This window comes from Adelges cooleyi, unplaced genomic scaffold (genome assembly GCF_023614345.1).
Source record: "Adelges cooleyi isolate 19-005CV unplaced genomic scaffold, UGA_ACOO_1.1 ACOO_flye_CR_arks_rails_tigmint_CR_PRNA_9, whole genome shotgun sequence".
Taxonomy (NCBI): Eukaryota; Metazoa; Arthropoda; class Insecta; order Hemiptera; family Adelgidae; genus Adelges; species Adelges cooleyi.
Window position 1 is genome coordinate 11,987,828 of NW_026096579.1, and position 12,162 is coordinate 11,999,989.

Here is a 12,162-nt window from a genome sequence, read left to right on the forward strand (position 1 = left end):
TGTGCGTTTGACGAGTCCAACGGAAAACGGTGAAAAAATATTTACACCGATACATATTATTATTATTATTGTTATGTTTATGTACTAGTAGTTTAATTAATGCCCGTGATATAACGGTACTCGGTACAACGACCAATGTAACATTATATTACATTCGTTATTATTATTATTATTATTATTATTATTACTATTGCTATTGTACACTAACTGGAAATAGAATAACGTGTACAGGCATGTATATACTATACATATAATATGTAATATAATAAAATATAATATTGTCTGTTGTTGGGCAGGTACCTCCAGCAGTAGTTGCGATATTCCGACAGCGTGGGAGTGGGTTGGGCGTGAAAAAAGAGGGGAGGAAGCGCGGTAGTCGTCGTACTACAGTTGCCGATTGATACGAAAAATTATTATACATAAACCCGACGGCTGGTGGCGACACGATCCAGATCATAAAAACCGCCGGCAGCCATTAGATGTGTTCTCGCCGTTTTTCCGCGTTCGGGTTTCTACCGCCATCGCCACCGGTGATAATAATAGTATAAAGTGATAAAATCAATTACCACGATGACGGCCAAGGACATTGTAAACAATAATAATAATAATAAAAATAATAATTAAAATTTATTAAATAAAATTAAAAAAAAAAATAAACCGCAATCGGATCCGAGACGAATATCATTATTATTATCGTTATCGACTGTCGACGGTGATAACGCGATTGTATTTATAATAATTGTTTTACTGACGATCGATGATTTTTTATGTCATATTTTACATGTCTTATCGTAATCGTGTTATATTTTACCGCATCAATTAAAGTATAATAATATTATTATTATTATAAAAACCGAGTGCAGCAGTGCCGAGTGCGCATTGCCGTTTTGTCGGCAGTATCCGATAATTGTCGGCACAGTACCGTGTTGATTACAGCGGGATGCCTGATGTTTTAATACAAATAATAATAACGACATTATCAGATAATACGATCAATGATAGTAGAATAACACAGTATAGTATTTAACGGTGCGAGCAGCGAGTGCAATCTGCAGTGCGCGTGTGTATTAGTAACGCGCGGTCGTCCGTTTGTTGTTATTATTACTTTTGTATATTTTCGTAATCGCTAATGATCGCCGACAACATTAGCAGTTAAAACTGGAAAGATGGATACGTGCGTCGATCCCAAACTACCGCCGTGGAAGATAGAACTGATCAACAGAAGACGGACCAGAAATAATCAATCAAAATGCACCGGCGGCGGCCACAGCAATAGCGAACAACAGGTAAAACCAGTTCAATGGACCTGGTCCCCTACCACACAACACTTTCTCCAGCAGCCGGCCAACGCGGTGCAAACGTCCCAGCAGCAACAGCAGCAGTCAGCAGTCGGCGCAGTGTGTTCGAACATGAGGCTGTTAAAGTGCGATACCGTGATAATGACAAATTTCAAGAAAAATCCACAGATCAACCGTTGTAGATCAAAATTTAAAACGAAACCGCAAATTATTACAGAAATCACAAACGGGCTGGACTACCAGTCTGACTCTAGCGAGGAATTCAAGTACGGACCGGGTATCGTTAACAAACTCAAGTCAAAATACATGAGCATGACGGTCCGAGAACAAAAACCCAGGCCGCCCTTATGGCGCTCCAACAGCATGGACAACCTTGTTGAGGATAAACACTGTCAAGAGAAACCCAAACATATTTCACCTCCTGATGTAATCAGCGTTGCAGCAGCAGTCAAAAGCGAAACTCTCAAGCGAGCAAGATCTCTGGAGGCTTTGTCTGAATCGCAAGCAGCTAATACCAACGGCGACAAAGAAGAACAGCATCAGCCAATAACCATGAATGCTGAATTACCACCTCCTGATGTAGTCAAAACATACAAAAAGATATTTGAAACCAAAACACAAATTGAAACAAAACCTATCAAAATCAAACCTGCCATTATGCCAAAACCAATGTTGAGTCCAGAAAAGACACGTCCAGTTAGAATGAACAAAGTACCTCTGAAGAAAAATATGTTACCACCAGTTAAATATCCAAACAGGTATTGTACCTTATTTTCATTTACATTATGATGCTATAATTAATCTCTTATGTGCATGGCAAATGGGTAAAATAATGTTGTTATTCAATGTTTAGTTGAATGTCTGTACATTAACTCAAATTGTTTTTACTAGATGTATTCGGCATCATTACTTAACCATTAAGCCTATTCAGTAATTAACAAATATTTCATTCAAGTATCTTATTAGTTACTCTTTCATAAAACATCAATGTAACAATTACCTTAATTATGTAGTTTTAGTCAATTTTACTAATGTTTTTTTTTTTATGAAAGAAACTGTATTGTGATAGTATATTAAGAATAGAATATATTTGTTCAATCGTATATTAAAATAGTGTAGATACTTATTACTTAGGTACAGCATTATTAAAACTTCAAATTAATATGTTGTATAAATTAATATAATATAAATGGTATTTTGGTTGAGATATAAAAGTAGTGAATTAGATAATAGACTATAATAATGTCAGTGCCATCTACTGTTGAAAGCGCTTGGGAGGCAAAAGATTTTTTTGCGTCTCCGCCTAGCCCCCAATTTCCTGACTCAAACGTTCATAAAAATTTAAATGTATATTTTAATATCTAATTATCTTTTTAAAATAGTGTCTTGTGATGTAAGTGGGTAGGTGTAATTTAGGGACAGCATGAGTACGCTTAGCACCCTGAAAATCATTTGCATTCCATATTTTGCATTGTATTAGAGTTGACATTCTATTTATAATGTCAAAGTTAAAGCTGACTCCACATTTTTTTAGTGAAAATATGTGAGTGGATTTAATTGTATCATAATATTATTTTAGTTTCTTGAAACAGATTTTAAAGATAAGTTATTAATTTAATAATATAAAATAAATAAGATTGAATAACTACTGTAGTATAAAAAATACTGTACTTAATTGCCTATTTTATGATAATTGATAATCAATAATTTAAAATGGTCTTCTTGGTTGTTTTTTTAGTTTTCTATTAGGTATTTTTATTGTTTAATATTTTTCTAAAAATAGAGGTTAGTAATAAATAGAATTAGTGACTTTCTAAAAATTCAAGCTTATTGGACAAAGTGTACAAAACTATAACCATATTTAATTGTTTTAATTAGTATCTAATATTCTAATTATAGGGTTTACAGACCATATCGGTGTTTTATATTTTTTAAAAAAGAATTCATGAATTTTTTAATTGCTGCCAATGGTTATGTGTATTTTACAACTCTGATTCAACTGATGTTATCAAATAGTTGGAAATGTTAATTGACCAAAATACAATTAGGTACAAGTGAAAAATAATATAATACATAATTAAATAACAAAATATAGAATACATATTTAAGAAGGTAATGAAAATGTATTATTATTTTTGTATAAATGGAAAAGCTGCTAAAATATATTAACTGTGGGTGTGGGAGTAGGACTTTATTTTATAAATTCATAATATTATGTTTACTAACCACACCAGCCACCTCTCAAATGTTTTCTAATAAACCATATTATATGTAATACTTAAAATTTTTAATAAAACATTAAAAAAATTGGTAAATTTCACAGATTGAAATATTAACCTGATCATTTTCATGTTTATGTGCTGATGTTGTGGACCCATTACTGAGTCTATCTTCAGAGCAATAGTCACCGTTCTTTGGAGCATAGTCCTAGTACTATTGCTTTGAAGACATACTTGGCAATGAGTCCAAAATGTAAAGACATGAATACATCCAAAAATTATTAAGTTAATGAGAATAAATTAAATCTCTTAAGGAGAGTTTTAGTTCTGTTTACTGATGTATCAGCATTTAGTAGACATTACATATCTTAATTTACCATGGCTTTGGTGATACTTAATACTAATCATTGGTTTACTAATCATTTTTTGTTCATTTATAGATTAAAGAAAAAAGAACCATTGGGTCTAGATAGATCAAAATCATTGATCAATGATGAAGTAAGCTCTAGCCAGGATGAATCATCCATGTCATCTGACGACGGTAGTTCAGTGAAACATAGAGTAGTTATTAAGACTAACATTAATGGATCTATCAATGATAATAAAATAGTTGCTGTGCAAACAAAACAAATATGTGTTATTAGACCAACAACTAGAACTGTTACACTACCAGAAGAAACTAGTAATGCTCAACTATCGGATAAAGAAATAGAAAAAAACTTTTTAAATAATAATAATAATAATACTAATAATAATAATTCCAATGGTGAGAAGAGATTGGGTGGGTTATGGGATAAAAAACGTTGGGACAACAATGAAAATAGTGTAGTTTTCAATTTTGTCAACCGTAAAGGAGTTCCAAATTACATTGACAGCGAAGGACCAATTCCTAGAAGAGACAATCCCTGTGTAATTTTTTCATTTTTTTACTATGTAGTTTTTAATTAATCTACTATGATGATAATTATTTTCTTTGTTTCTTTAGGGGATCAAAAACGGATGTATTATGTTAGATGCACATTGCGAAGAATCAAGTACTGATGACATTGACTCTGCAAACAATGACAATTATGTTATTTTTATTGGTGATAACATTATCATTGGCCGTTCAAATCTCCGTAATGGAAATAGTTCCACCCCAAGAAAGGTAAAAACACTTAGAATTAATTTTTCTACTTTGTCTTAGCCCTTATATGTGGGACTAAAATGGAAAAAACTCTCATACCTCGTACAGTACAATAATTTGTTCTTGTTGGAAAGAGGAAGACTGCTTTACGAGGTATGGGAGTTTTTCCCAAAAGGTATGTTTTACCCATAAAAACTAGTCTCACACAGGCCCTTTTAATAAAAATATTTAAGGTGATACATTCTTTCAAGCTAGATTTTTATGTAATTTTGGGTTTATTATTTCAACGGAAGTATCAAATTAAGTAGTTAATTCACATCAAGGTAATAAAAACAAGTTTATATCCATCTTAAGTATCTGTCTAAACATAAGAAACATTGTCAAAAACATTGTTTCTGTGTGGACTTTGTCAGAAATAAGCAGCAATGCCGAAGACAATGTTGGTAAAAATATCGTTTAAGTGTGGACAGGGCTTTAATACTCAATTAAGTTTATTTATATTAACTTAATGTGATTGAATGTAAACTTTGTATAGGAAGCTGATCAGGTTAGGGATAAATAGAGAAGTTATAAACTAAAAAGTATAAACGTATGGAGGCATCGTATTAAATTATCGCAAGATTGCAAAATCCACATTAATTGTTCCCATACCCACTTGTCAAGATCTACTTGTGTTAAATGTGTAGAAATCAAAATTAATTAAAAAAAATATATACAATGAAAATATCTGATATCTGAGAAAATATCTGAGAAGCATTTAAAAGCGACCTTTATAACAAATCTAAAAATAAAATTTAAGTTAGTAATATTGTTAAGAGACCAACTTGCAAGTTATTCAATCATAAAAGGTTTTTTTTCATAAATTCGTTGATATTTTATTATTAAGACGACACACATACAATTATCAAATATTAAAATTACTTTTGCTTAAATTTCACAAACAATACATCCGTTAACCGTATGTGGATGCATTGCTATGTGTATTTTTCAATATAAAAAGAAACATACCTAATTATTAAATTCTTCTAGTTTATAATTGCTTGTTAGTTTAGAAAAAGTTTCACATGAAAATAAAAAAACAAATATATAATTATTGTATATGATATACTTTAAATAAAATTTTATTTTAAGGCTGATGTACAGATAAAAAAAAAAAATAGGTGTAGGATAAATGCACTCATAACTTAAAATAAATATATTTGAACACATTGCTTTTTAGATGTAATCATACAATTATATCTCTATCGTTGTTTAATTATGTACCTATTATTTTGTGTTTAAAAAAAACAAGAACTTCAGTCACTTACCTATATTATTAGTTAATCTTTAAAGTATTGATTTTGCTTTTATACAATATTTTCGGTATTATCAAGTTATATTTAGTAATTAGATACACACCGAACTGAAATAAAAGTTAAAACAAAACTTATAAAAATTATTACAAACGAGAGATTTTGAAAAAAAAACTAACCAGATTTGAAATAAATAATAGTTGTGCTAAATATTGTTTTTAAAGTGTGTTTGGTGTTCGCTGTTAACTTGAATAATTATTTATTCGCTAGCTCGTTTCACTGTGAACATTGATTTTCGAACGGATTTTACTCTATTTTGTAATGCGATACGCGTGTATGGGTAATAATAAAAGGAATATCAAACAAGTCTTTCCATTATTATTGCTCTTAAAGACATTCATCATAGGTCAATGAGCCGGCTTGTTCGTGGAAATGACTTAAGGCATTATTATTTCATTTTATTAATACAATATGTGTGTGTTATACCCTGGTGTATAGTGTATAGTGTGCAGTGTGTGTGTGTGTGTGTGTACATTCTTTTATACAATGACACTTGAATGCACAGCTCCTAGCCACTGGGCAACAGCTCCTCGACGACGACGTCACCGACGCCAAGACATTTTTGTTGTGTTTCTTCCTCTGTTTTAAGCAGTTCTCTGTTTTTTTTTTTTGTCCGATACTGTCTCCGTTAATTCATTGGTAACGTTTAAACGTCAACATAAGTGTACACCTAAGCCACGACGTTACCGGATTTTCAGACACTGACGGTTATTGTACTGTGTTTGTACAGTCAAGGCCGAATGCTAATAGCGCAACGTTGGACACGGAATAAATAATAATAATAATACAAAAAAAAAATCCAGATTATCAACGTGTAACATGTGCGGATCGCAGGATGCGTTCGATTAGTGTATTTTATCCGCACGTTTTCAACTATTATTATTATTGTAGTCTGACAGTAAGTACACCTAGCAGGTAATATGTATAGATAACAAATTGTAGTTACCGTGCTATAATTGTTATTGTACATGAAAATAATGATATGGTTTCCAAAGACAAAATGCTATGGACGTTGCCGTGTTAGCACCGGTGCACCACCGCTCGAAACTAGTAATTCTTCTTTTTTCCGGTTTGTTTTTATTTCTGCGTGACCGATAAAGATTTGGTACGTGTAATACATCTATATTTGATGTGTACTAAATCGTCTTGACCGCAATCGTCAGACTACTGAAATCTGACTTGATCCAATTTTCAAGTATTCAGCGTTATGTAAATTAACGGCGTGAACACTTCAATACAGTTTACATTGAAATCGTTCATCTTTCACGCGTCCAAATTAGGTGTCTGGTTTTTTTTGTTCCAATTTTTTTTTTACCCGGTGAAGTTTTGACGTTGTAGTCTATAGACCCGCTGTAAGTCCATTCCCCTTGAAAGACCGACCCCTTTGAGCGGGGCTGCTCTACCCGATAACTCTATAAACGGTCAAAACCACATGATTTTATTGTTTTGTTAACTGCATACGTTTTTCGGTCTTGATATGTTAATTATTTTGATTTATAATAGTGTTGTTCGTTTTCAAGTTCGAGTTTCTACTACTCGAAGATAGGGTAATCTGACAAAATTGTCATATTTCTACAGCGTGCTCTTGATTTTTTTGTTTAATTTCCTTATCTAATTTTATGTTATGCACTAAATTATGTTGACACTCGTTGATAGTTTTTAAAGATATTTTAACGCTTCTATTTTATTATATAATATTACCTTAAAATGTATAACTTACAGTTTATTTACTATGCATTCTATAGTGATTATTTGTTGATTTTTTTTTTTTTGACAATAAATGTTGTTGAGCCATGTCGTGCTCTGATATAACTTTTTATTCTTAAATTTATCTTGAATAATCGAAGATGTGGCTTTCGGTTACCGATGTACAAATATTTTTTTTATTCGCAGACCATAGTCGCCAGTGTAATGATGTACGCTAAATGAGGTTAAAAGTAGACAGTTAACAGTTTATTGTTTTTTTTTTTTTATTAGAGTTAGTTAATAACGGTCTCGTTGTATTGCCACGTGCAATTTCTTTTTAAGTGTCATTGTAAGCGGCGGTGCCTGTTTGAGTCGCTAAAAAAAATGTAATTTTCGTGCCACGTTTAAACCATACCGTGCTGAAAATGTCACTAAACATACAAGGAATTGTTTAAATATTTTATAGGTATTGGTTACAATAATATAATAAAAAATATGTATTACATCAAATGTGATGTAATTGTTAGTTTAATATAACCGCGTTTTACATGAGAAAAAAAATAGAAAAACTAACAGCTTACAAGTCGAAGCCATAGGTCGGCGAGAATTATTATACTCATTATTATATTGATGTATACAGAGTGATGAATTTTTAACGCAAGACACTTATTTTCTCTTAAAATAATTGCAATTTTGTGGTTTTTCTCCTTGAAGACGTTTTCATCTATATTATTTTAAAATAATATTGTAAAATAAAATAAAAAAATCACTAAATATTTACCTATTTTAGCATTATATCCAGAGCAAGTTTTTTAGAGCTTTGGTAAAAAATAAAAATTATAAACAATTTCAACATTGTCTAATGTTGTAAAAGAACAAAAAATACTAGTGTGTCTCCCACAAAGAAAAACTACAAAATTGCAATAATTTCAAGAGAAAATTAGTGTCGTCTTACGTTAAGTTGACGATCACTCTGTATTGCCGTACAAAAACCGTGTAAACGGACAAAAAAACCAATTGACGCATGGTAGTCTTTGAAGGCCGTATAACTCTACTTCACCGGTTCTCAACGCGGTGTGCTGTCGCGGTGAATACCGCAAGTACCACATGTGTATAAAATAACGGTACACCCATCAGACTTGTGTGTATAGACCGGCATATTACATCCGGTGACCGACTCGGTTTTCTTTATGACTGCTGCTAATGTTTTTTAATTCCACTGTTGTTATTTGCAGAACTTGAGAATACAATTTTCCGACGTTCTGGAAACGACGCACGAATACCCTTCGGAGGCGTCGCTTTTGCTCGAGGAAGAACACAATCATCACCATGGGTCGCCGCCACTACCGTCGTCGGAGGGGGACCACGAAAACTCTGTGAAAATACCTCCAAAAAGTAACGTTCTCCTTCAATTACCATTTTTTTATCCCCTGTACCCAGGGACCTAACTTGGCCCCACTTGGGACCGGGTCTAAAACGCGGTCATTTAGCTTTGAATAGTTTTAAGCAAATAATAAAGTATTGGCTTTCACCATGTGTGCGGTTGGTTCCAAATTGTCCATTTATTTTTGGAGATTATTCTTTTTTTCGAAAAAATTAAGTCCTATAAAAAGTAAAATATGCTTTTTAACGTTTACCGTCCATGGTAGTTGTGAACTTTCATTTTGTCAACATACTGATCAAATTTCTGTAGACGAGGTTAAGAAAACTCCCTAAAATATCTCCTAAACATTTTTTTCGCCGGTCGTGGCTATTTAATAAGAGGCAAAATTTAGGCAATATATTATACATATGAGAAAAAAACGACTTTACTCAATTTCGACCATGCCAATTAGTTTTCATATTAATTCGTATAAGCTTCGGGTATTACAATTTTTCTATGAGGAATAGATCTTTTGGTGGTGAAAATTACTTAATAACCTTACACGTTTTTGTTTGAAAGTAGAAAACTTCATGCAGCGGTTGGAATTTGATATTTTTTTTTTACAATTTTCAAAAATGGGATTTAAAAAAATTGGTCAAGCTCAAAATGTGAGTCCGGTACCCCTCGTAGAAAGTCTAGATCTATCAAACAAAAATCATCGACTTCGGATCACTCTAGCAAGTGTGAGAGTTTTGCCGTAAGGCATGTTTTCGAACGAAAAAACAGACAAGACTGCTAAAACGGATATAATATTTTCTCGTCTGGACAAAGTACTAAAATATAATTATTATATTTTAGTACTTTTCTTTAGAAAAAACCTCTAAAATATTCAATTGTTAGTTTGAGTTTCAACAGAGCTTTTTATTTGCTTACTCATATTTTGTGATCAACTCGTATAATAATTTGTGTTATATTTTACACGCCAATCGAGACAAACCCGTTTAGAGACCCCAAGTACAGTTTGTTGTACTTAACGTTTTATCGGAACATTACTAGTAGAGAATATATTATTGTGATATACTTACCTATTTCTGTGCAACCCGGAACGACGTTAATGCGATGATGATTTTTTTTTTTTCATATAATATATTTTCATATTATACGGTACTTAGTGCGTGCCTGCGCGCAGGACTTCGCCAACATCGCCAAGTAGGTCGAGTACCCGTGCTTTCACTAATCACGGTCAAGGTTCAATATAATATGTCGTTATTAGTAATATTATTATATTGAAATTGCAGCTATAAAAAAATAATAATATATATCCTGTTTATTTTTCGCCTTATCGAGCGGTCCTCGTGTTCGTTCCGAATAAACGCCGGTTTTTTTTCTTTATCAAGTTAGTCCGTCATGATCACGATGTGGACTCTAACGCGGTCAATTAGGTGTTGCCTATTACCGGTGTTAAAAATAGAATCGATAGTAAAATGTATTTTTCTATGTACTATTTTACCGACTATAAAATATGTAAACACCTGGTATCGTCACTTCATCGGCGTTTAAATTATTATTACACACATTGAACCTAAATGGAAAAATCATTATTGTTTTTGAAAATGTCAAAATTATCATGTTGTTGAATATTTTTACATGTATAGTAATATAGATTCGACGTATTTGGCAGCTGGGTACTTAGGAGGTTCCGGTTTTTTTGAGAAAAAAACAAGACAACCGAATATAACGCGTTATGCGTCGCGTGTGGTCTGTTTATTGAATCTATTGACGGATGAATATTTATTTTGATTTTATAAGGTTAATCGGTATAATACCGTTTTAGTGTTTCCTTCGTAATTACTTGAAACAGTTTAACAGTCCGCGTAGGGTCATCGCTGTCCTCTTCTAGGTAGGGTTTTTCTGACCTGTTTTACTTAAACGGAGCAATCACAACCGCCTAACAGTGACTTGAACCCGTGACATTGAGTGCTAACACACACTGTGGTCTTTCCCCCACTCGTTCTCTTTTTGTACTAAAATAAATTAAGGCATGGTTGATTAACGCAATTTTTATAAGTAAATGCTTTAATTCGTGAGGTCAATGGCTTATGTATATATATTTTTTTTTAATGGGGACACGTCTTCTCCATCGCGTATCTACTTATGGTGAAATTTGGAATTCCTAAAATCTAGGTTTGGACAGTACTTGCTTATTATCACAATAAACGTTGTCCTAATCCGGGCGATGGTATTTGCGGTTGTCCGTACACTATGGGAAGCACGACTTCTTGGTCTAACGGTTTTGTTTAATTTTGTTTTCCACAGACAGTTTTGGAAGCTACACTCCGTGCAAGCTCGGGACCACCGAAGAAGCGTTTCTAGGCGAATACGGTGTAAGCCGAAACAATGTGATAAGAAACGTCAAACGCGTTGACAAAAACGACGAGACCACCACGACCGACCAGTCGGCGATTGATTCGAATGTACCCTGGAGCGAAGAAACGACACCTGATCTCTTGTTTTGAGTTCCTATTATTTATTTATATGTGTTAACGAGCTCAATAGTGTTTATAGATATAAATATATCGATGTATAATATATATGTGCATATAATATACATTTTTTTTTTTATGTATATATATTATATTATGCTAATTTTCTTATTGTAAACAGTGGATACAAACGAGGAACACAATTTTCCTTTTTCTTTTTTTTATATTTATATAATATATAAAATGAGTATATAACATGATTATGTTTATAATGATTAATTAATGGAAAATAATGGCCAACACATCATAATATAAGACTCAATGAGAAATTTATCGACTGAATAAATACATTCTTTATATATTTATATATTTTTACGATTCCTAATGTAAAAGTACATGTAACTTTTCTATGCATTGTGTTTTGTTAATTGCTAAATATTATCTTTACTATTATAAACACATAATTATGTTTATTTATTTATAAAGCCTTTTTTTACATATATGTATATATAGATATATACACACATTATTCAAAAACAACAATTTGATGTTTACATAAGTTTTGTATTTATCACATCAATATAGACTTTTTTGAAAAATGATTGGTGTTGATCCACTTTTTAAAATTATACTTT

At 32.1% G+C, this 12,162-nt stretch overlaps 1 protein-coding gene across 1 annotated transcript; it reads left to right on the forward strand.

Annotated features, from left to right (window-relative positions):
- The first annotated feature begins 466 nt into the window (after positions 1-466).
- LOC126846423 (ras guanine nucleotide exchange factor P-like) lies at positions 467-11,648 on the forward strand. The gene is made up of 5 exons (XM_050585802.1): positions 467-2,056; positions 3,958-4,426; positions 4,503-4,664; positions 8,917-9,076; positions 11,361-11,648. Exons 1-5 carry the CDS (start codon positions 1,167-1,169, stop codon positions 11,558-11,560), a joined length of 1,881 nt encoding a protein of 626 aa, XP_050441759.1. The 5' UTR covers positions 467-1,166; the 3' UTR covers positions 11,561-11,648.
- Positions 11,649-12,162: the final 514 nt, after the last annotated feature.